This window comes from Mytilus californianus, unplaced genomic scaffold, assembly GCF_021869535.1.
Source record: "Mytilus californianus isolate M0D057914Y unplaced genomic scaffold, xbMytCali1.0.p SCAF_6, whole genome shotgun sequence".
NCBI lineage: Eukaryota > Metazoa > Mollusca > Bivalvia > Mytilida > Mytilidae > Mytilus > Mytilus californianus.
In genome coordinates, this window is record NW_026262712.1 from 96,365,386 (window position 1) to 96,393,231 (window position 27,846).

A 27,846-nucleotide genomic window follows, 5' to 3' on the forward strand; every position below is an offset into this window, starting at 1 on the left:
AAGTTTATCTAATCATAAATCATTCTGAAAGACATAGGAGCGTGTTCTTTTGAGTCTATAGTGTATTTATGCAGTTTAGTGGACTATGCGTAAGAACTATTTTGTTTTTGAATATGTACTACTTTCTGGTGTGTTCTTTTTGACACGGCCCGAGTTGGTGGTGTTACATCTTATATGGTCTAACCAAATTATTTGCCCTACACATACGTTTTGTCTTGCAAAGTTATCTAACAAATATCTCGATGTGCCCCGTGGTTGTCTAAATGTTTGCAGTGTTTTTGCACGCATCAGAGTGATTGTAAGGCTAAATTATGACAGTACATGTTTGATTTCTTTGCCAGATATATTTTATTGATATAAGTCCATGGCTTTGTTCTCCAATCCACAGTTGTGGCGTGATCGTCAGTTTGCAAAGAACTTCGCTCAAACCGGTGCTAAAGGCCGTCCTACGGAAGCCGGTTAGTGTCAGGGTGTAGTTTTATTTTTAAGTCGTTATAACGAATTAGCTAACTTGTTATAACGACTTAGCTAACTCGTTATAACGATTTAGCTTACCTAACTCGTTATTACGATTTAGTAGCTCGTTATAACAACTTAGCTAACTCGTTATAACGACTTAGAATAAAACTATACCCTGAAACTAACCGGCTTCCTTAGGAAATTGGAATATAGTGCTTAAATTTAGGACCGTAGGAGCCAGTGCAAATTTAAATAACTTCTAAACTATTTGACTATAGAAAAAATTTTGTTTGTGTGTGTGTGTGGGGGGGGGGGGGGGGGAATAAAAGCCTGAATTAAGCTTTCTTAAATGCCTCACAGTGCAAGAAGACGGTTTATTTATATCCATATATCAAATTTCAAAGCATTAACATGATGTTGAATTTAGTAGATTACTGTATAAAAAATAAGCCAGCGAACAATAAGGTGTATCAAGTTATTGAACAATAAGCCAGCGAACAAGAAGAAAAACGCAACAAACTGATCATGCCTAAAAGCAAAGACTTGTAATAACATGAATCTGATGAATACGTTTCTGGTAGGGAAATTTCTGAAAGTGAAAAGCAAAGCAAAACATTTTCTATAGTCAAATAGTCTAGAAGTTAAATTAAATTTGCCCTGGCTCCTACGCCCCTTAATTTTAGCATTATACAGAAATAAGAAGATGTGGTATGAGTGCCAATGAGACAACTCTTCATCCAATTCACAATGTGTAAAAAGTAAACAATTATAGGTCAAAGCACATACCAATTTCTGAATATAAGCATACCAAACAGTGTTTCGATAGACTTGTCTTTGCTTTTTCAATATCGTAAAAAGTTAATAGATGTCTATGCATGCTAATCGTTTGTGTTTCTTTGCTGACCCGTTGATTTTTACTGATTATCTCCTTATTCCTAGAAAAAATAATATAACATGAGATTTGGCTCCTCCTCTTCTACTTATTAACATGAAACCACACCCCCTTTTTAAAAGACTTTATCCACTACTGATAAAACTAAGCGAACCAAAAATAGGCTTCTGTGATTACCTTTTCAGTTTGAACAATTAATCAAGACAAATTGAAATATTTAGATTTGTCTTCAAATTTATATTTCTAATTAATGTGCACTTATAGTCGAAATTTAGAAATCTATAAATAAGAAGACAATCGAAAATAATTCAAGACCGATATATAAGGGTGTATAGTTAAGTCCTGTAACTGAGAAAGTAGCTAAGTCGTAATAACGAGTTATTAAGCCGTTAAAACGAGTAACTAAGTCGTTATAACGAGAAAGCTAAGTAGTTATAACGAGTTAGATAAGTTGTTATAACGAGTCACTAAGTCTTTATAACTAGTAAGGTAAGCTAAGTGGTTATAACAAGTTACTAAGTCTTTATAACTAGTAAGGTAAGCTAAGTGGTTATAACAAGTTAGCTGAGTCGTTATAACGACTTAAACATAAAACTACACCCTGACACTAACCGGCTTCCGTACCGTCCTAAACTTGTAGTGAGGTGATAGATTTTTTGCTCCGTGTTGAAGGATTCACTGGAATTTTAAGATGAATAACAGCAATAACAGCGCTGTTTGTGTTTTTTTCTATGCATATACTGATTTTTTTTGTCATGAATGGATACCCCATGTCCTTTTTTTTCTATCAAGACAGCCATTGTGGTGTTTACACGTGCCGATATTAAGGTACACAACTATAGCACGTGAATGAAATAAAAGTCACTCAGGGTTCTACATAATCCTTACTTCCTGGAAAAGGAGTAGAACACTCATTCGTTCATTATAACTAAAGATCCGAAAGAAAATAAAAATAAGGAGATGAGGTATGATTGCCAATGAGACAACTATCCACCAAAGATCAAATAAAGTGGATGTAAGCAATTATAGCTGTAGGCAACCTTACGGCCTTTCACAATGAGAAAAACCCATACCGTATAGTCGGTCCATATTCTGTTTAAACGGTAATTGACTAACAATCGAATTCAGTCAAAAACCATCTTGACATCTTTAATATAACAACCAAAAATATAGAACTCAGTCAAAAACTATCTGGACGTCTTTAATATAACAACCAACAATATAGAATTAAAACGATTTATCATGTATAATATTTGTATATTATGAATTGTTTACACAAATTTACTTGCCAAAGCTCGAGGCTTGCATATCATTATGGTATGTCAAGCAAAACAATAGATACATGTGTCAGACAACCAAAGCCTGCTGCAATAAATCTTTATCTACACGACTGTAGTACTTAGCGAAACAGATAGTTATTTTTCACTGTCCTGGTTTGAACAGATTATCCAAATGCTCAAACGATAAAAAAATGTTCATATAAGGTTGACAAATGACACGATTTGTTTCTGTGGAACGATTACAAAAATGAAACTTTCGTTTTCCCCAAACTTGGTTTCAGACAGATAACATTCAAACACAAGTTAAATAGTTGGAATTAATGTAACCTAAATAATCACTTTAATTTACACCAATTGTTATGAACGCCAGTATCGAATACGAATTTTTTCTTTTCTTTTTTACTTTTTAAAGTATATGAACAATCTACTAATATTAATAATAATAGTAAATACAGAATCAAATTCAAACAGAACTGTTAGCTAATTCAGTGATGTTAAAACGTTATAGAGTACTTGAAGTGCATAAATTTCACAATGTTGGGCTGCTGCCTTATGTATGTTATTCAACTTTTCTTTTTTTTTTTTCATTTAATTTTACGAAATCCGGTTAAAATAGGTAAACGATTGTCTGTGTTTATAATATATCAAAAGGAAATGTGTACATCTCAAAGTAATATTATTTAGATCAACGCGAGGCAATATTGATTTGTGTAAATACTATTTTACTTTGATACAAAAATACATCATGTTTAATATATATTCATATGATAACAATTTGCATTCATTAACAGGCAACCAGTGTTATGTTAATCTGTCTCCTAGATGCGGATTTATGATAACAAGCAGAGCAATATTATATTTTTGCATCCAGTTACAAGATCCTTTGTTAGTCTGTTTTAGGGCCTCGCTCTACAAGAAATAACTACAATACAAAAGATAACAATGTTGTTACACGTAGGGCTGATAATGAACAATGAAAAGCTTAATCCACTTTCGATATAAACTTTCAAATAACTTTAAACAACTTCAGAGTGAAATTTTATCTTATCTTTAATAGTTGTTGGTGTAAATATTGTTAAGATTTGGAGATCGTAGTTTGCATAAATAAAGATATATGTATTGACAAAACACTGTCGAACTAAATTTCGATATTTATGTATAACCTTATATTTTCTAATGAAGTCAAATAAAGCTTTGGCAAGAGCAAAATATTCTTAGTACTGGACGTTAAAGAAAAATGGACATAGACCATACTCAAGCAAGTGAAACCAGAAACAAGATATAGCCTCTTAAATTATCTAATAGATTCGTTAATGGATCGATATCAATACAGTAACTTTGACTTGTTATGTCTAAAGCTATTTTGAATATTGCATGTTCGTGATTGGTCTAGATTTTAAGACTTTCTTAAAAGTCAGTTCTCCGAAAAAGAACTTTCAAATGCTTCACTAGAATTCAGAAGGAAAGGAAGAAAATGACTATGAATCGCATATTGTTTGCAATGTTTGTGTCGCTAATGTTTGGAAATGCAATGGCTCTTCATGAAGGGGGGTAAGCAATTAACATTTACTAAGCAAATATTTTGGTTATGGAAAAACAATTTTCCTAGATGAGTTTTTCTAAAACACTAACTTTTTTTAACTTGTTTTTCGGGGGGGGGGGGGGGGGGGGGTCTAATTCGGTTAGTTACATTCGTGAAAAGGGAAGGGTATTGTAGTAACGACATAAGGAACATATCCGATATCATCTGTGAAACGGTTATTCATCCTTCATCAAAACATCCTACTAACAATTCCTACTTTTGTATCTTTTGTCCCGGTATGGCGATGTCCTGTACTATCATACCAATTCGAGTTTGCATTTGACCGGCATGACTCAATTAACGGACTTGATTAAGGTTAAGTAAAGGTAAATGGATCATATCACATATGTTCATGATAAGATTGTGCATACAGCTTCGGAAAGAAAAAAACTGGAACTGAAAATCGAATAATAAAATAATGCATTTTTTATTTACTATGATATTTTTGCATGAATTATTTCTAAATAGATGTAAATTTGTGTAGAAAGCACATACAATAGGCGAAAGATTTCTTGAAATTGTCTTCAAATCATTTAAAAATTATCGCAAAACGTCAAATTTTAAAAGTGTATGTATATACTAGGGAAGCCCGTACGGTGACCTATACATTGTAGTTGTAATCATCTATGTCATTTGATCTCGGTGGAGAGTTGTCTCATTGGCAATCATAACACATATTCTTTTTTATAGTAACATCGTCGTGTTGTTAAAACATTCCAAAAGGTTGTTTTTCGACGTTGTCCACTGCCAACTGGGTAACACATTGGTCAATTATACACACACAAAAACAAAAAAACAGAGATAAATGTACTATTTTTTATGTCCCACTTAGGGGCATTATGTTTTTCTGTCTGTTCGTCCGTCCGTTCGCCCGTCCGTCCGTCTGTCCCGCTTCAGGTTAAAGTTTTTGGTCACAGTAGTTTTTGATGAAGTTGAAGTCCAAATAACTTAAAACTTAGTACACGTGTTCCCTATGATATGATATTTCCAATTTTAATGCCAAATTAGAGTTTTGACCTCAATTCACGATCCAATGAACATAGAAAATGATACTGTCCCGCTTCAGGTTAAAGTTGTTGATCGCTTCAGGTTAAAGTTTTTGATCAATGTAATTTTGTGATGAAGTTGATGTCAAATCAACTTGAAACTTAGTACTCATGTTCCTTTTGATATGATCTTTCTAGTTTCAATGTCAAATTAGAGTTTAGACCCCGATTTCACGGTCAACTGAACATAGAAAATGATATTGCGAGTGGGGCATTCGTGCACTATGGACACATTCTTGTTCGATTTTCATTCCAAGTTTCACTTATCCTAGCTAAATGCATATTTTAAAAAAAGGTGACATATTTACGACCTTCAACAAAAACTTTTGCAGCAGGGAAACAGACATATTATATAAGTATTTTTTTTCTAGATTGTATCACAATGAAAAAGATTTATTCAGAAAGAGCGATTTTGCTCAAAGAGCTTTTGATATGGAGTTCACACCATTATACAGTAATATTGATTATAAACTAAGTTAATTTGACAAATCTTTGATTTCAGATTTTTAATTTTCACGACTTAAAGCATTGAAAAAATTAAACACATGTCTTAACTTTGTCAAATATTTACTAAATATTCTCACAAATTTATGATTTATATTGAGTAAATATGATTCGTCCTTCAGCATTGTCATCAAAAAGTTTTCGTTTCATCCAGATAGCGGTATTATAATTATTTGGGGAGGGGAACAGTTTTTGAAATGTCCATTTAATATTAGTTTGGTTTCAAAGGCATATTATCAGAGCTGCATTTTTTATGTAGTGAATGTCCTTTACGTAAGGTGAATCAAATGGTTAGATTTAAATGTCTTCATTTTATCAAATGCGTTTTGTAAATCTATTCTTACTGTACTTTATCTCTGGCGTATACTATAAGTAATAAATCATATGAATTCAACTAGATCGGTGAAAATGTCCTGACCGGACTTTATGGTATGTCAAATTAAATAATAAGGCGCAAAATTCGGCATTCTCCTGAATATTTTTTTTTAATTCTGCGAGCTTTTTTCGAATATGAAAACTGCATATTCTAACCTGGAAATCAAACTTATACGTTATTATCCATTTAGAATGCAATTATCTAGACAATGACATGTGTTTGTGTGACTTCAATAATTTCACCTTGACGAAGCGTATTGTTTAGTTGAAACGTTACATTGATAATGTTGTTGTAGGTCTTGCCGATTTTGGTTATGAATCAAACTTAACATACAGACAATTGTATATATAATTGTATATATTATTTTTATATACTTCACACCTGTCCCTGTTTAAATTAGTTATAGTTTTATCTTCACGGACGTGTTGCAGGTACATATTTACAGACAATAAATCACGATTCACGTTAACAACAAAGACCAATTTCATTAAGTACAGCTAATATCCCTTTGACTGTTTAAGAGTATAGTAACTATTTTCGCAGTGTACGTGGCTTTTACCATCATTTCAGCTGTTTTGCAATGTATGCGTCCTAAAATATACCAAATACTAGTGTATACAGATTGTATCTTATAATCATGTTTCTCATATACTTAGTAGTAAATAATCGTAAATTGTATGCGTAATACAATCACTGGCAATCCTGTCGTATCAGCCATCTGTGATGATATAAATAAAATAAATAATCATTATTTCAAGAGGATAATCCCATTAGTTAAAATTAATCTTCCTGAGAGTTCTCAAAAATAATAATGAAATATTAATAAAGTCCATATAATATTATAATGATATATACACAATATACAAGTCATATAGATATTAATGAAAAGGGATATTAAACTGCTTTCTTTGTGAAAAAAAATGTAACGTTTTGATTTAAAAGATACAAGTGTACATGTATTATTACTCACCTTTATTTCAATTGGTAAACTGTTCCATATTTGAGAACCAGAAATATAAAAGTTTTCTTCAAAATATTCGTATTTGGCTTTGGAAGTTTTAATAGTTTATCATTAGAACGTCAGTTATGATTTTGATTATCAGTAAAATGAGAGTTTTCTTGTAAATAGCTAGGAACCATATCCTTTAATATTAAAAATATTAATGTGCGATATGAATTCAAAATTTCTCAAATGACAAAAGCTGAGTTATTACAGCACAGACTGCGTAGAAATACATTCCAAATGAATAGCATTGACCGATTTGAGCAGATATAATACTCAAATTTCAAATTTGACGAAGGTAAAGTAATTACAATAGAGGCTGCGTATTTGCACATGCCAAATAAATAGCAGTTTGGTAATTTTTTGTAAATTCTTAATTTGAAAAAGGTTGAGTAATTCACCGCGGCTGCATTTTTATACATCCCAAATGAATAGCTATCTGCGATTTAAACTGATATGATACTAGAATTTTAGAGTTGACAAAAGTAAAGGAATAGCAACAGACTGCGTAGTAATATGTAACGCAAATGAAAACCACTGCTGGAATTAATATATTGGAACTACACCTTTCATTTATCCCATTTGGTTCCAAAGTTTTTAATTTTCTTATCCAAAATCTTGCCCGAGTGAGTCTATCCTGCCTAGACCAAGCAGTGTTGTGGTCTATGATTGTGATGGTCAGTCAATTGAGATCTGCCTTGGTGTGGCCAGGGGATCTCAAATGACGACTGAGATGAAGGTCTGACTTGCATACATATATCTCTTTAAATCTTTTATTAAGCGCCTTCATTATAGTTTGAAATTCTTTCTCTCTAAAGAAATATATATAGAAAATTTCAATGATAAAATTGAAAAATAATTTTATCTGAACTGTTGGGAAATTCACATGTTAACAATAGGATATATATAATATATGATTTTATTTCATTTTAGAAGTCATGTCTGCAAACATTATGCCTATCGCCGAGAGAAATTCTATACAGATTGTGGATTTTGGAGCTGGTCAGCTTGTACAAGATACAGGTATTTTTGTCTTAAATTTGAATCAGAAAACCTTATAACAAGCCAAGTTACACGTGTATCAGGTTGGGATCAAGTAACTGTTTTAATGGTGAAGAGGGAGTATGGCATTTTTCAATTTACAATATGAATGAAAAACTTAATAACTTTCTCCAAATATATATATGTTAGACTCAGATCGACGTCCGTTCCTCAAATCGACGTCCAATCTGATGTAAAATTTTCGATTCAATCAAGGTCTGTTTCTCACCCTCTAATGAAAGCCCAATGTGATGTCATGTATTACCAGAACGATGTCCGATCGATTAGAGGTAGGCTTCTCTTATCGATGTTCAATATGATTAAATCATTTATTTTCGGTTGTATTTTAATTCATATTTCTCTGGAGTGATCGTTTTATTTTGTATAACACTACTTAAATAGACTTATCGTTTTTGTATATACATTGAAAATCATAATGATTTAGCTGACATACGAAAAGGAACAACAGAGTAGGAACCATCTGATCCCAAAGAATATCATGCATGGGTAAACGGCAACACGGACAACACATTATATGGACATACAAAAATTTGTGTGGAAGACTTTGATCCACTCGATACACATTGTCTAATTCCTTCGTCATTGTTCATAGTCATATGAATAAAAGGAGATGTGGGTATACATAAATAAGACAGAAACTCAACAACAAAGATAACAGAAAGATATATATAGAGGACAACATACAGCCTTCAACAATAGACAATTATTTATACAATATGTCGAGCTCTAAATTGAAACTATTGAATAAAGAAGTAGGACCAATTTACCCAGAATTCTTCAACTAACGAAAAAATTTTCAGATATGACATACGATCATTACTACGAGGTTCCTTAGTTGAGACATGGAAACAGTTTAGTTAGCAAAAATAACTGAAATCCCCAGACTATATAACAATCTAGGTAGGGGCACTTCAATCCTTTTATGGTAGGCGGAGACACACAGTACCTCTTCATTTTCAAATATATTCAAGAACAGTTCTTGTTACGCCAAAATATCGATGAAATACTAGTATATTACTTGAAATTGATATCATTAACTATTTCCTTGTATCATAAATTCATGAAATCCAAATTTATATTTTATTCGTTACAAATAATTTTTTTTAAAGTCGTGTGGTCTCAGCCGAGAAATGGAAATCGATTTGAGAACAGAAAAAAGACTTTTGATTAGAGCCGCATAGAATCGGTCGATAATTTGAATCTTACGCTTTAATGATGTCAGATTGGACGTCGATTTGAGGAACGAACGTCGATTAGAGACCAGACATCGATCTGAGTGCTCCATATATACACTATACAGGTCCTTGCATTTATAGAAATACATGTAAGCGATTGGTGATACAAATACTTTTTTTTAATTTTCTTCAATAAAATGTATTAAAGAGTACATGTTTATACTGAACATGTCTGGATACACTTTCAGGAGTGAACTTTATTCTTACCTGACATGCTGTCCCGGTTACAGAAGCAATAGATATAGTTGTCCATATCGTAAGTTACATTATAATAATATATATTTCTACATTACATTTTTTCTGCTAAAATGGCGAACAACCGAAGATTTACCAACCAAGAACCCGAAGAACGCCCATACACTATACATTCTTGTACGATCTTATACACTAAGTTCATATACGCATTATCAGAAATCAGAAATCAGTAATCAGAAAGACACGCCAACGTGAACATCAACCAGCACTAACAACTATAGCTAGAACTTTGATAATTTGAGAGAATGTCCCTACTCGCCAAACATATTCCTAGCCATTTTTTTTTTATCTCCAAAAAATGTCTTCTGATTGATTGATTGATTTGTGTTTACACCACTTCCAGCACTATTGGCTATTTCGTGGCCAACAGTTTTTATATTTGTAGAGGAAGCTGGAGTGCCACATCCTCTGTAAATGATAAATGCATCGATGATTGCAAAAAGTCAAACTTTTCTTAGACTACTAATTACGTCTTTACACTAAATCAGTCGGAGGTTTATTGATTGATATTTTAGTCTGAGAGAACCTGGTTTATTTATTAGTTAACGTGGGCTTCTGGAGATATTGTAGTAAAGGGCAGTACTGTATTTGTTCTGGTGACTCTAGCCCTTACCGGATATTTCGTATGTAGTGTTTTAACAACTTAGTTTAAGGTAAGGGGGAGTGTCGCACGCTCACAAATATATGAGACCCCACCAAATTCTTTATGTTTCTATCCAAAATTAGGAACCTGTAATTCAGTGCTTGTTGAGTGTCATGTTTGTTTGTTGTTTAATGTTGTAATTGTAGTAAACATAAGGCCGTTGGTTTTCACGATTGTTTCAGATTTTGTCTTACAGGGGCTTTTATAGCTTACTTTTCGGTATGAGTTTTGTTCATTATTGAAAACCGTAGGGTGACCTGTATTTGCACACATATATGTCTGTTCCCCCTTGATAACGTTGTATCATTGACAATCATACCACATTTCCTTATTTCTGTGTAATGTACAACTGTTCATAGGGATTCGGTTACCGAATTTACATTCTTTCTGTGTATGGATATGGAAATTAAACTGCACATTGTAAATAAACATAAAAATCGTATTGCCAATGATACTGAATTTAATACAAATCGACGCGAGAAACGAAAAACAAATGAAACTTCAATGATTTAACAATGTATATCCGCTAACCGAGTTCCTATGCAACTGATTACTACGATAAATAACTTTTGTTCTTACTCATTAACTTGAAACTTTACAGCAATTTGTGACGGAAAAATCAATCCATCGGCATGCCATAAATATTATAACAATGATGTCATTATCTACAGACCGGGTGCCAAAAGTCCAGAGCGCAACAGTGGGGGATACTGTAAAACCCCCGAACAATGTGCTGGCTGCAACGATGGTTTTTATGCTGACGGTGCTTACTGTCGAAGTACGTATTCAATATTTGGAGGAAGGTATTTGTGTACATATTATTCACACACAAATAAATTTATTTGGAAAAAGGGGATGAGAAGAATAAAAAAAAACTCAGTAAAAATAGGCACGATATATGAGCCACTTGACGATAAGGAAACAGCAACCAGTAAATCATAAATTCTACTTGCAACCGTATGTCGAATTCATCAATAGTGATCCTTAATATGCTTTAAAAAACTGCCACTAGACATTAAGCAAACATCAATAATTTGATTAATCTTTTAAGTATCAATCAAACAACAAATATATCGATATCTATATTGCATTTGTAAAAAATGTTAAACAAATGCATATTTGTAAGACTATATATACGGTGTTGCAAATCTCAGTACTAGTCGATAAACATCATTATCTTTTATTACGTATACAACTTTTTAATGACATCGCAATAGATAATCCTATATTTCCAAATCTGTCTGATACTGAAAAACTAGTAGTCCTGCTAAATCCTTCAAATATAAACCAAGTGAAAAAAACAGGTTCCTTTATGAAACAGTCTTTAGAGCTGAGGACAGGGGACTCTTAGTTATTTTTGCTTGTATATATATATATATATATATACAGTCTATTTTAACAAAACACATTTGACTAACAGGTCGAACAACTGATGTTCTTAAACCCTGCTGACTGCCATTGGCGATTGCCAAATAAATTGATCACCAGATATAACAAAATGGATCTTAATATTAATTTAATACCAAACAGAAAACAATAAACTTGTGGAAAAGATGGTATACCACAAACATGAGGTGCAAAAATTTGTACACCATATCCGGATTTCGACAATTAATGTCTCTTCAGTGATGTTAGGGATCGAAACGGTATTTGGAAGGCCATATAATTTACCTCAATTTAGGATAGACTCTTGAATTTTAAAGAGTCGAAATAGGATGAACGGATCATATAAACCCGAAGGAAAATATAATACAAGCCCAAACGAAAAAATATATAAAAGTCTAAATTGAAAACAACGTTCAAACCTATGATTGCGTTGGATAAAAACCGCAATTTTTATACGTGTGCATGTAAAACAAATTTCTTGGTAGAGGGGTCTAAATACAGCACAAACAACATTTTCCAAAAGATCAAAAAAAGTGAAAAAGTCTATTTTAACAAAACGCATTTGACTAACAGGTCGAACAACTGATGTTCTTTTAAAAACCCTGCTGACTGCCATTGGCGATTGCCAAATAAATTGATCACCAGATCTAACAAAATGGATCTTAATATTAATTCAATACCAAACAGAAAACAATAAACCTGTGGAAAAGATGGTATATATATATATATATATATATATGTGTGTGTTCAAATCAGTTATTTTTTGTTGTTGTTATTTTTTGTTTTATGGCACAAGTATCATTTTACTTATATGACAATAAAGAATTATTTATGAAGATAATACAAAATATACAGATAAGAGATAATACACGTGTGTAGAAATATTTGATATGCTTTTCCTCATTTATGTAGTTTGAAATATGCAACATGTTTGCTTTTAGTTTGTCCACCCATAGCTCATTGTAAACACAGACGTTGTACTAATATCCCTAGTAACCACTGTGAGTATTGTGACGGGGAAATTGTAGACAAGTTGTACTGGCGAGCATATACCAGACATAAAGAAGCCAATGGCAACAATGATCCACATTTCAAGAATTGTATACGTAAGTGACGTTTATATATGAAAATATTGCTATGTTTAATTTTCAATCCATACTACGAAAATATTCTTACAAAGATAAATATGAAATAAACATAATTGAGGCGACAACGCGATTTTGTTGAATGCTCAAAACTAAAAAGAACCAAGGATTATATATCCTTTTATCTTTGGTATTTTAATAAATGTACAACGATCATGTTTGTAGGTCAACAAGTAATATGTAAAATGGCAATTCAATTCGACTATAAATGCTTACTTTATTTTATTGTTTAGAAACTTGTTCATGGCGTGCAGACAGCACACGATGTTACCCAGGAACATGTAGTAAAGAAATCGCAACATCTTGTAAATGCCTCGATGGGTTTGGTGGTCCTAATAATAACTGCGATCATAGTAAGTATCTATTAGCTTAAATTAGAAATACGTCAATATCAATTATACTATTTGATATTTGAGTCTGTAAATGGGCATTATATATGATTTAGAAAAAGATTTAGAATATGATTTTTTTGTCTCAAACATTAGTAAAAGAGGTATGCTGAAAACATATTTCAATATAAGCAGTACATGTGGTTCAATTTTGTGAAATCTAGCGTAAAATATCGCTAATGTGTTATGGGCTTTCAAATGAATAATTCTATCTCATTTGAATCTGTATTCATGTGACCTTTTACTTGACCCTAACAGAACACGAGGTATCAATGTGCTAATTCTTAATTGTTATAAAAAAAGAAACGAAACAAAGGAGCCACCACTAAGAATCCTTTTTGTTACTGATTTGGCCCACAAACATTCTTATAAGGTAAAACGATGACTTATAAATTCAAAATCTATTACATGAAATCAAACAGACCCAGAAAAATCGTCATTATACGATTGCACGTGCATGTCTGTCCATTTATAACAGATCTAACATTGTTGGGCTGTTATTTAGACGAATTATATATACAGAATGTGTTTTCAGCCTTGTATCAACATTACTGGTGATCCGATGAATAACATCTGTCGTAGATTTGTTACTTGTTCAGACGTACTTATATATATATATATATATTTATAATAATGTTTGTCCGGTGATATGAACATCAACAGTCTTTGGAGGTCATCTTGATGGTTTATTTGATGGCGTCTTGTCTAAAATACACACGAAATATGTTCATAAATTATATCGTGTTCATTCATTGTTAAATATGTCTTTGGACCTCTTTGAAACATGGGTAAACGTTTTTGTATATTGTAAATCAAATTTGGGTCAAATCGGTCAATATGACTTTGACAGTTAATGCTTATTTAAAGCAATTTAATGTGATTATTGAATGATGTACAGAATATTAAGAGAGAGAGAGAGAGAGATAGGGCAAAGTATAATACAAATTTTTCTAGGTTTACTGTCTATAATTACTATCTGAACATTGGTCAAACTTGCACTGTAACATGTTTTTCTAAAATTTTATTTATATAAGTCGTTGAGTAGTTGTCGCATTAACACATTACCCACATCTTCTTTGAGCCATAAGTACGACGTATAAAACTAAATGCTGGGATGTCCTAGAACTTGGTCTTTTGTAATGTCATCAATATTACATAAATTGGTGCGTCCGAAGCGCTTTCTCTTGATTAACTCGCACCATGGACGCTCAAGCCCCAAAAAATCAAATTCAGGGAAGAATAAATAATTGAGGAGCTGCTATATGACCTAAAGGGACATCGAAAGAGTATGCTATCTAACTAAGTTTGATATTAATGTCTTACTATACTGTTTCTTTTTGGATGGCTACTTAACTTCCATTTATCTTTCATACATTGTCAATACATTGGATAACAATCAGTTTTTGTACTAACCTAAACTAAATAATACTTGACCAATCTTTTTAAGACTCAGTTTACCCTAAGTTATAGATTTTACTGAATGTTAAGATCATGGCGAATATTGAACGTTGCGTTAAATGTACATGGCAAAGGCTTGTTACAGATATTATAAGTTACAGTTAGTTCTCTGCAAAAGGGTTCAAAATTGTTGCTGTACAGTTTCAACACGATCAGAAATGTAAGTCTGCGATGTTCTTCGTTCTGAAAGTCGAATGCTGAGTTAATGGATGCATGTAATATATACTGTGTAATTGGTTCAGATTGTTCTCGTATTTAAAGTTGGGGTAATAACAAATTTTACATTTTACCATTTTCAGTAATTCGGGATTCAACTATTTCATATGCTACTGCAAAATTAAATAGTTCAAAACCAGGTGACGATCCTGTGGAAACTCCCATTGATCCGAATGACCCCATACCACGTGAAACAAAATGGACAAATCATATTATGATAAACAGAGCTTATTTAGAGGTTACAGCTGTATTCAAAGTCAATGATACGCCACCTGCACCTGATCAAAGTGGACGAAATCATTTTATCACGGAATTTAAATACGGAGTTCTCGCTGGAAAAATGAAGCTCACACTAGTCAGAGGTATATAAGGACTAAAAGCGAACACTGCTGTTTTTTAGTTATCACTTGGCGTATGTCGTTGTAAACTTTAAAAAGAATCTTCTAATTCTGAAACTATCGGGCCACATAATTCCAAGCTGTACCTGTTCCTTAGGGTATATAATTAAAACAAATTCTCTGTGGATTTGATCCATCCATTTACTGTTGCTAAACATAGAACGTAAGGGTCAATTGCAGTCCGTAGCTTATATATTTAAAACTGAAGCTGATAGGACTAAACTGACGGGATAAAAATAACCAGCACGTCAAGATCTACCTTCAATAAAACTTTCATGAATCGGATTACCCATTTTCGAGTTCACAGCTTTTGGTTACAATCTTGTAAATCATTGTAAATAGAGAGAAACAGTAACTGAAAAATGTAAGCAACGTAAGATCTACAAATAAGTAGATACGGTCAAAATCGTCAATCGATTTATCATAGGGGTTATTGCTTTTGAACGACATTTTTTTTTCAACAATTTTGAAGGTTTTTTTTCAGAAACTATAATAGACAGAGAGAAACCTGAAATGGCAGGAGTGTTCAGCAAAGTAAGATCTACAGTTAAGTCAACGTGACAAAATTATCAGTTAATCTCTTGTAGAACTAATTTTCAATGAAAGACGATTTTCTTCACTTTCGATATTTATACAGAAACTATAATAGCTAAACAGAAACTATAAACAGTAAAAGTGTTTGACTGAGTCAACATTAAAGAAATCATCCAGTAGGTATTGCCCTTAAATCGACATTTTCTATATTTTTCATTAATTCGAAATCAAAAGTGAATAGAGTTAACTGTAAACGGCAAAAATTAAAATTGATTGAATATATCCAAAAACGTTCCAAGTGAGCGATGCAGTCTTGTAGGAGACTCTTGTTTAAGATTTGTAGCACTAAACTAATATATATTTTTTCAATAGTTTTTAAAATAAATTATATAGGTAATAACTATTGCAAAGCATTTGAGATATAAAATAAGAAATGGCAATATATCTAATTGATCTTATTGATTGCGCATTATTAGTGACTATTGTATTTTTTTAATATTTAGTTCTGTAGTTGTTTTACTTCCATTTTGATCCTCTTTTCTAGATACCAACCACACTATTTCACCTATTGTAAAAATATGTCATGTAGAAAAACAATTGCCTACAAATGACATATATCAATGCAAAGAACCAATGGTATATCTTAACGCGTGGCATGAACTCTTACCGTTTCAACATGACGACCGGTAACTACTACTGTATATACTACATCTTTGATAGACATTTATTTGTTAAAGTACTATTATAAATAAAGAACAACATCCTCTTCTACAATTGGCCAATCAAAACATAAAATAATCAATAATTTAAGATTTTGCATTATTTACAAGATGAAAGATATTGATATTATCCTAGTAATACATGTACATCGTTTGCATTATATACTATGTGATTTTTAAAAAAAAATTTCAACGTTTGTAGGTCTGCTAAGCATATTTTTTTCGAGTTCTTAACTAATACATTCAATGGAAAGTTAACAGTAGTAATTTAGAATATTCACTTGCTTGATATAGATTGAAATTTATTTAAATCGGAACAAAAACTTGAAGTTAAATGAACGGAATAGAAATAGGCATTTTAAAACCAAAATAAAAATAATGAAGAAAATACCCAGAAAATATACTGAGCAAAAAATTTAAAGATCACTTCCATTTGAAATAATGATATAAAATTTTCACCTCTTTGAAAATAATATTGCCATTCGTTTCGATCAAAAGTTTTCACGGTATTCTTTTGACCAGATCTAGGACTTTATATCAATAACTATTTTGAAATTTTTAGTTTGATGGTTTAAGCAAAATGTAATTTTTTTTATATCACCTTGGAAGATCTCTTTGCCAATTTTCTATACAAATTCCAAAAATGAGCAAATGTGATGGTAAAATGGAAGAAATGGGGGCCTTTTTTTTTTTTTTTTTTTTTCGAAAAACCAATTTAAATTCACTTTTGCAAAAATTTTAGAAATTTTATTTCGGTACTTTGAATTAGATGTTTTGAACTCCAAACCCTAACAAAACTATTAATGTGACCTCTTTTTGATCAGATTTAGAATCTACCATTTTCACGCTAGGTAAATATCATTTTTGTAATTTTTAGAGCTTTAGTTGATTAATTGAAGAGAACATTCCGTTTTTGAAACCTAAATGCAATTGAAATCTTGATGATTCTTAACTTTTTTGCTCAGTACTATTGTAACAATGTCGAACAGTCTAGTTAGGTATGAGAGAATGATGGTACGGGCGTTGTCATTAATTGTAGGGTAATATATTCGTTTGAAATAACGAATGGCGGCTATCTAAAATACATCGATAGAGACGCGCATTCTACTAATCCTGAAAAGGCACCGAGGAAGCGTGTAGATTTGATAGGCAGAACTGTTTCACGTCAGTTTGTGTTTCACTGGGACTTGGACGAACCTGCCCAACAATGTGTTAAAACTCACGGAATAAAATGTACTGTTCCACCAGTACTTGCTCCAGATGTAACACCTAACGTAAGTAATTGATAGACAGTAATGACGTAGAAGACCTAGTGAATGTACAAATAATTAAACAGTATTGCTCAGGATGAATGAGGGGCATATTATTTTTATTTTGTCATTCATGCACTTGTCTGAATTATAAACTTATGTTTAACTTTATATACGGACTTCATTCTTTACAGTATAACACGATTTAGCAGTGGCATGAATTCTGTTATTTCTTGTTGTATATTTACTTCTTTCCTATTGACAAAACACTGGAAATGTAAAAAGTATATTTGACACGAACTTCCCATGGAAATATTTAACGATGCAGGAAGCAGATGCTCGTAAAAGAATCAAAACATAATTACTTTTGTAAGGTATTGCTGAACTGCTTTTGATATTAGTTAATACAGAAAACAAATAGCTTTAATGGTTATATGAAGATTTGAACATTAAACATGCTGTTCCCGTCTTAATTTTAAAGTCCAGATGTATTTTTACATCTTTTGTTCGATTTCACAATGTTGAACTTTTTTGTCATTTCCTACAATTATCAGGCTTTTAAAATTTGCTGATAAAAATATTACTACGAAAGGAATTTTTGTTGAATAAAAGAAAATACTGGTATACTTTCATAACCCATCAACCCAGCAAACAAAAAGAAACTTTAAAAAATGTGAAACAATCATCTAAAATGTGGTTGACAAGAGCACTTTTTTGTATTGAAGTCAACCATACAACTACAATGGAACAACTGGATTGATGACTTAGCTGGTATAGGCAGTTACTACTACGAAGTTTTTGAACTTGGTAATGATGGAACTTCATTGTCAGAAGATCAAGGAAAAAAGATTACAGAAGCAAAAAATTTATCACGTACAGATTTAACGGTGAGTTCTGTCGGTTTACAAGTATACCTGTACGAACACAAGTAGTTTTTTTTAGATAAGGGCTTTATGCCTGTATATATTAAAGGTTAAGTATGCTCTTAGTTTGTCATTGGTAATGATTTGTTTGATATTTGTAAAAGTAAAAAGGTAAATATCGAAAGTCTTAAATGATTGTTTAAGTCAATATCACTTTACAAAGAAATCAGTGCTATTATTGTTTATAGAGATAAAAGAGATTTAAATGCTATCATGTTTTAAAGTGTTTGCATAAACTTTTGATTTACATTTGACTGCGCACATTGGATATTCAAATAGGATACAAAGATTTCCTTCTTTGTCCTTTTGTCATTATATGATTAAAATAACGGATTTCTGTAAATTTTTTTTATACCAGCTACTAATTATAAGTCAAAATGTGGAATATACACATCGTAGTGTTTGAACGCACTTTCGTCTCTTTGTCTGTTTTTCCGTCCGTCAGCTTTTACATGTAGTGATCATTAATTTTTCAAAACCTTTAATTTTATTGCATAGAATCATTCGAAGATTTCTTCTACCAAATTACGAAATAATTCTTTCATGCCATGCTCTATGCTCATTTTAACATGGGGAGGCATTATATTTGTCAATACCTTTAAACCGAGCGTTAGATAGGTGTAAAATGTGGACAATTATATAATGCCTACCCATGTTAAAATTAGCATAGAGCATTGCATAGAATTATTTAAATTCCAATAGGAAAATTTAGAATTTTTGTACTATAATACGCGTTCAAAACGCATCCATTTTGATTTGATGAAGCCAAAAAATTATAAAAAATCAACCGTTTGACAATAAACAAATGAACAGATACATGTAAACTTACTTTAAGAAAGTATTTATTTAATTTCCTAGTGAGCAACACCAAAACAAATGTCCATTTTGATTTCTGGCGTTGTTCAAAACACAGCTGACGTTGCAATTTCAATTGTGACATCAATCACGTGCAGCCCATGTTTTTATTGGAATAAGAACATGGCTTTGTTTCAAAAGCGAAAGAAGAGCGTCATATTAGAATGACTTTATATTGATCCTATCATGTTATGTTTGATTCACATATTTTGATGGTTTCACAGAAAAAATATTGACTTCCCCTATGTCCTGGAAAAGATGTTGGAAACCTTTCCCTACATTAAACGAACTATTGTTACATTTTTGTTGCATGCGATTGTAAAGGTTCCTAATAGAAAAAACAAGAACTTAAATGAATCGACCAATAAGTGTCAATGGCTCCGCTAAAACACTACATTCTACATTCCCACGACGCTTTTATCCTTTCACACAGTATAACTTCGCATTTCTAACTTTCTGTGTTAGTCCGAATGATCTTTACATTCTTGTCCTTTGGTGTCTTTTTTGTATAATTGTCTCATTGGCAACCATATCACATCTCCTTAAATTCACGTTTTATTGTGGTCTGTTTGTTTGTTTTTTAACTTTAAGCGCCCAAACCTTTATTATGTTGCCAGATTTCATTGGCGAGGAAGCCGGAATTATAGGAGGGAACAACTGACCCCGGCAAGAAAAACTGACAATCCTTGTCAATTAAAATCTGAGTCGAACACACCTTGCTACGAGCGAGGTTCAAAGTCACAACCTATGAAGTTTTATGTTATATGAAGTATATATTAAGCATTGTTACATGGAGAAAATGCCACCCTGAAAGGAAAGCAACATTGCAATAGTACGTAAAAAATAGCCGTATCATTATTATTTTGAAATTTATTGTGATTGACATTTCAATTAACTGGCTATGCATAAAACCGTAAGCAAACCGGGAGGAAAGATTGTTTTGACAAGTATGAAATGTTCCAAATACTCACTATAATATAAGATAAAACATAACATTTTTGTAGAGTGAGTTTTCAGTCACAAGCGTAGGAATGTACTCTGTAATATTCACGGCCATCGACAAAGCTGGAAATGAAAAGTCAGCAAGAACGTTTTTCCTTTACGATGACAATTCCCATGTTGAAATTGAGGATGGTAAAACTATAAGAGTCCAGCAATCGACGAAAGATACAAAGTATGTCTGGGTGGATGTTGATGATCCTATACTGAAAGTAAACTGGCCAAGAAGATTTAAGAATGAGAAACATTATACGCAGTTGTGGTTAGAATCAGTAAAACTAAGGAAGCATGTCGATCCTGAGTATGATGATCATTATGGTAAACGTAAAACAACAACTGTACCTCATCGTCAAGGTATGTTCATGCATATCTCTACGAAATTAATTAACCTGTTCTGTTATCAGACTCGGTCTTCTTTTAAACTGAGTTTTAATGTGCGTATTGCTGGGTGTTTGTTTGTTCTGCATTGGCTGGAGGTATATGGGGAGGGTTGAGATCTCACAAAACATGTTTAACCCGCCGCAATTTTGCGCCTGTCCCAAGTCAGGAGCCTCTGGCCTTTGTTAGTCTTGTATGTTCTTTTAATTTTAGTTCATTTATATGTTTTGGAGTTTAGTGTGACGTCCATTTTTACTGAACTAGTACACATTTTTGTTTAAAGGCTAGCTGAAGTCCGCCTCCGGGTGCGGGATTTTCTCGCTGTGTTGAAGACCCATTGGTGTCCTTCTATATAAGAAAATGCCTGTACCAAGTCAGGAATATGACAGTTGTTGTTCATTCATTTGATGTGTATGAGCTTTTGATTTTGATTCATTTATATGTTTTGGAGTTAAGTGTGACGTCCATTTTCACTGAACTAGTACACATTTTTGTTTAAAGGCCAACTGAAGTCCGCCTCCGGGTGCGGGATTTTCTCGCTGTGTTGAAGACCCATTGGTGTCCTTCTATATAAGAAAATGCCTGTACCAAGTCAGGAATATGACAGTTGTTGTTCATTCGTTTGATGTGTTTGAACTTTTGATTTTGACATTTGATTAGGGACTTTCCGTGTTGAATTTTCATCGAAGTTCGGTATTTCTGTTATTTTACTTTTTCGTTAAGGAATAATTGATGAAGTATAAAATTGTCATATCACAACGAATAAATTAGGAATAACAAAACTAAGTGTTGTGATAAATCCTTATAGACGACTTGTCGTAAGGCTTCTATGATGGAATTCAACATACATCATGATGTATTATAAATTTTACTTGCACATTTTTATAGAATAGAAAACAGTTAATTCAGAAATGTTTGCGATATTTGTATTATTGCAAAAATTGCGACGGTTTAAATTTCGCAAAATTACTTACGCGTGTTTTTAATTTAGATAGCATTTTTTTAACATTTTATGACATTACAAAAATTGATCTCGAATGTTTGTAAAATGTTAACAATCGCCAAAAAAAAAAAGAAAATAAACCGCACACATTTTTGAATTTACAGCTGGTCTTTTGACTTTCAATCCAACATAAAGATTCGAATTAATACTGATTTTTTTTTTTATGTTAAACGAATTTCATATTTGCAGGTGTTGTTAGATTTGAAACTCAGTTTATAGTTCTTTCCCCTTCAATCACACAGAAAGTTAATTTTGTCAGCACTAGTAATGTCATGGACGAGGCTACATCATTATCAGTTTCATGGAATGATGGTGACAAGTTAGATATCACTGTACGAGCTTTTGATATTTTCGATGTGTACATCGATGATATGGTAACAGTATACAAGGACATCAGTCCTCCTGAAATCGAAAACCTTTGGTTGTCCAATGGAGACCGAGTAAATGTTTCCGTCCATAGTTTTGAAGATTTTTCAAAAATGACGTAAGTTCACATTTATAGTCTATGCAAATACTGAAAAGAAAGAAACATCAAACAAAAACAAGTGTTTCTCTTTTTTCTTAACATCATATTCCTTAACATGCCTAATGCGTTGACAATCTAGGAGAAAATGTGATTTACATCGTTCCCTTTTTAGAAAAAAGTTGACAACAATTGTTGATATGTCAATTTAAATATCATTCGAGTTATTCGAGTTATATAATATATGTACACTGTATTAAGCCATTAAAATGGAAAGAAATAAGTTAATCCTCATAGTTGATTGAATATAAAAACTTATTTTAAATAGACGAGTTTCTTCAATAAATAATTGTTATACAACTTATTGGCTATGTCGTCAATCTGACAGAACAGAAGCTAATATTTAAGTTATTAATTTTTATATCTTGAAAGTATAAATATTCCTCAGCATGTACATAGAGCTACGCGGAAATCAAAGTTCACAGTTGAGTACAATTTTCTAATGGCCATATTAGTATATTGTAAATTTCATCATGAAATTAAATAAAAGACTGAGTTATTATCAGACTGTTAAAAGACGAATTTTAAAATGATTTATGAGGGGACGAAATCATTATGTAAATAAACTCATTATAGATACAAGAATCAAAATTTTGTACGATAAGACTAATGTATCGTCTGCAAAATATTCATCAGTAACGCTCTAACCAAAAAGGTTAATATAGACCAAATAAAGTACGAAGTTGAAGAGCATTGAGGATTAAAAATTCCGAAAGGTTTTGCCAAATATAGCTTTCGGAATGCTCGTGTGTTTGTATTTTAAAAATTAGACAAAAAAAAAAATACACTTTGTAAATCAGTGTAGTCAATTTCAAGTGCAATGTTTGTTTTGTGTATTCAATATCAAATTCAACCAGTATTCAAGTCAAATCAACTGAAGACGTACCCAAAATGTTCAATGTGTCTGATTCATTAAAAAAAAATTGACCGTGCAAGACCCTCATGGGTAGTCAAGGTCATTAACCCCCTTCCCCCTCCCAAATTCGTTTTTAAAACTGAGTTTTTTCATATCTTACCTAAATTAAATTAACGCCACCTAAATTTAACACATTAAGATTGAAAATGGCAGACAGGTTATTCTCTTTTTAAGGATCGAATGGAATGCATTTGACTACCACAGTGGAATAGACAATCTAGAGTGGAGATTATATGACAATTACACTAAAACTGATATTGTCCATGGTCACGCAAACCTACATTCACAGGGAAATTCAGAAGTATGGAGATTATCTTATATGATGTTTATACCAAAGATAGGTTCATTTTGATACTAAAAAAGTCTATTGAAACAATTCGAACTGTTTAATATTATATTAGTGGAGTACATGACGTATCGAATTGGCTAGGGTTTTCTGTCGATCTTAATACGAACTCAAGTATATATAAGTGAATATGTGAACAGCTACAAAATGTAAAGGTTGGTCGTAATTTTATTAACTAAACTGGCCCTTCGCGAAGAGCTATGTCAGCTTTTTTCTGTAGTCTGTAGTCGTCCATCGTCGTGGTCATCGTCATCCGTCTACCGTTAACTTTTACAAAGATCATCTCCTCTGAAACAACTGGGCCAAATTAACCAAACTTGACCACAATCATCAACGGATATCTAGTTTAAAAAAAGATGTGTCAAATGACCCCGCCTGCTGACAAATATGGCTGACACGGATAAATTAAAACATAAGTGCAAAATGCAATAATATTGTCTACTGTATTGTAAACCGCTATAGAGAGAGGAAAAGAGAGATCCACAAATGTTTAGAATAATGAGATCTACCTAAAATTTATTGACATCAAAACTGTTAGACGAGTTCTTGCAGGAGTTATTACCCTTAAACGACACATTTTACCAATTTTTATGCATGTTTGCCTATTAACTTGAAAACTATAATAGATAGATAGATTAAGCAAAAAAATAAGCAATACAACATTTACAAATAAGTCCGAAAGCAATATTTGACTCCTTATTAAAGTTATTGCCCTTTAATGACGACGTTTTTCCATTTATTTTTTCATTTGTTGCCTATTGTCTTGAAAATTATTATAGATAGAAACTTAAACTAGCAAAAATAACCAGCAAGACAACATTTGCATATAAACCTTCATGGCTGAAATCTTCAGTCGATTCATATTGGAGTTATTCCTCTTCAAGGATAATTTAACCATTGCATTGCCTATTTTCATGAAAACTATAATAAATAAACAGAAACTTTAAAATGAAAACTGATCAAAAGGATTACATCTATAAATACGTCAACATGACTGCAATTGTAAGATCTTAAAGTCATATGAAACTTTAAAATTAAAAAAAAAGTTTTATATACTTGAATGCCTACGTTTTACTCTAAAAGAAGTGAACGTGAACTTGTATTTCAAAGAAAATCCTTTATATTATCAAAATGTTCATAAATGTACCGATATGGAATTATTGACTTCCCAGACACGTCTAATTCGCCGATATTTTCCCGTATGCAGTGACCTTACCTACGAGACCTCTCGTTATAATTTCGACCACCACACAGCGCAAGTGCCAGGGGAAAACCGTGATGAAAGAATGTAAACACACGTGCTCTTGACGGTAACTAAAAATAACAGATTCTTAAAGAACAAATTGAATACAACAAACCATTTAACAACTGTCAAGGAATAGTTTAATTAACAAATGGGAACGCATGGAAAATATAAAAAAAAACAAATGTCATGGCACTTTCAATTCACCTATCTGTCACGCTTTCCATGTGCTCTGTTTTTATTTGTTTATGTCACGATCCGGAAAACTTCGACAACAAACTCGAAAGTTAATAAGCTGGCGATCAACAACCATTGAATGAAATATTATTTGTCAATAATACGTTATAGATTTCTAATAACTATAAAAAAACGTGCATGCAAGACTTAGTTTAGTATATATGCATGTATTGGTTCAATAATTCGATAACATCAAAATTTCAAGAAACTCGTTTCATATGACTTTAATAGAGTTATTCCCCTATGATAATGATTTTGACTAAACAGTGGCCATTGTTGAAGATGCAAGTGAGTAACGTAGGCTCTTTAGATCCTCCTGTTCAATTTGAAATCAATTTGGAATGAGAAAATATTCTCAAATCGGCCTTTCCGTAGTTTGAAACGTACACTCTAAGAATTTTTTATGATAGGACACGACGGTTGCTAACCTGGACGGAATGAAAACTATACACGCCAACCTGTTTATTTCCATAAAAGTACGTACATTTTCTTGCAGAATATAACAGACTGCCAAAACAAATATGGCGATGCACCAAGAGGACCAGCATGTTACTGCACATCGTTTCATGGATGCTTTCATAAACATTTCTACGTCAAACCTAAGATAAATAAAGACTCTGGTCTGATTACTGGGAAAGACAAAGGTGTTCATGATTCAGATTATTACATTGAAGTTACTGTTGTTAACAAGGCCTTGCTTAAAACTACAGTTGTGAAGAAGGTACTAGTGATGTCAAATGTTAAAGCAAATAACAAGTCATAAAATTTAAGATATGTATACATGTTTATAATTTGTGAAATAATAACGAACACGAAATACTACTTTAAGTATTTAATGATTATAAAAAAGTAGAGAAAAAAATAAGTAGTCCAGTAAAGTATTTTTATTCTATCAAGAAAATAGTGCCGTATACGGAATGCCAGGTTTGACGACCTTCAACACTTTAGATTTTTAATTTCTTTGTTTTGCATTTTTCAATTTGTTGAGCTATTTTCATTGCACCTCTAGTTATGCGGTTAGAATGCGGTATATAATCACATAGTACAACATATATTGACAAAAGCTTTAAGCGTATTTTTTAAATGCTTTTCATGATGTTTGATAAGTTGTCTGCCTTGACAATACAGTATCCATTCTCTTAATTTATACTTACAACATACGAAAACATTCGAGGTGCCTTCATTTAGAAACATTGAGAACCGCGAACAATTGTTTCTTTTTGTTCTTGTTTAAGCAATTGGTTTCATCTACAAACTCGTCTGAGATTATATCATATATAATGCATTCTTAGAAAAAAATATATCTCTAACAAGCAAACAGTTAAAACATTACGATCGCATTTTCCTTTCTTTGAAAACTAATCAATCATTTTTATTAGCACTGCAAAATGAAAATTCAGTATTTTGTAAAGAAAATTTGCAATATTTTTCAGATAACAATAGATGTCTCCCCACCACACGAAGGGTATGTACATGACGGCATCAGAGGAGATCCTGAAATTGATTTCCAACAAGATCTACATATAGATGCTCATTGGGACGGTTTTTTTGACAGGGAAAGTGGTGTAGAATTTTATCAATATATCTTTAGTGATCACTGCTTTGACAACAACGAATTCAAAGCTTATAACGAGGTATTGATATACGTGTTTTTTTCTTGACCGTCTATCGTTCTGAAGGAATCGACTTATTACGAATAAAATTAAAATTTAGTATTTCTATATATTTCCAATATACGTATCAATGACAATACAATTTAAAACCGAATATGAAAAGTATGTTAAGGGAACACAACGAATTCATTATATTTTTTTTCAAATAAAAGCATTAGGAATAATACATGTGGCATTTACATACTTGAAAAAAAAACACAACGTACATTGAACCAAATCTTAACTCACAAATCATACATTGATTGTGTATTTCAGACAAAAGAAACCTACAATACGTTTGCATCATTTGAGGCTTCTACAGAGGGATCATATTTTGTTTCTGTGGTTGCTGTGAACAGAGCGAAAGAAAATTCGAATGTTGTCTGCTCTGATGGAGTTACTATAATGACAACTATGCCATATATAACAGATTTTGTAATGTCAGGTGCTAAAACAAGACCAAGATTAATAAGAGACAATAATGGAACTGTTTGGTTTTTGGATAATATTCTACAGAGACACTTTGTTGAGAACATTACCTCCAGCTGCATGTAAGAGAGATGTTTTATTCGTTTTGAATAATTGATGAGTTTAAAAGTTAAACTTTGCAAAATATCACATTTTTGTCTGAGGTTTTTGCTTCTGGTGAATGCTATATATAGACATTTTTGGCTACTAAAGTTAAGTACTTCTAATGGAGGTAAATCTGATATTTCAGTCCAAATACTGGCTTTGAACCATTTTCTGTATACAGTCCAGTGTATTTCTTTCACTTTCCATTTACTGTTGTTCATAAGCGTCCGTTGTATTTTAAAAGAGTTATACATGAGAATGAGAATATTCATTATGAAAAACAAAAAAACAACTTTACAAAAGTCCTGATTTTTTTCATATTTGATTCGGAAACTAGATGATAAAGATACGTACATGTACCTGTAT

General features: G+C 32.1%; 1 protein-coding gene across 1 annotated transcript; it reads left to right on the plus strand.

Annotated features, from left to right (window-relative positions):
- The first annotated feature begins 8,080 nt into the window (after nucleotides 1–8,080).
- On the plus strand, nucleotides 8,081–27,462 carry LOC127706677 (uncharacterized). The gene is made up of 6 exons (XM_052211335.1): nucleotides 8,081–8,165; nucleotides 22,180–22,474; nucleotides 23,604–23,730; nucleotides 25,752–25,976; nucleotides 26,689–26,889; nucleotides 27,184–27,462. The coding sequence occupies exons 1-6, from the start codon at nucleotides 8,081–8,083 to the stop codon at nucleotides 27,460–27,462; spliced, it is 1,212 nt and encodes a 403-aa protein (XP_052067295.1).
- Nucleotides 27,463–27,846: the final 384 nt, after the last annotated feature.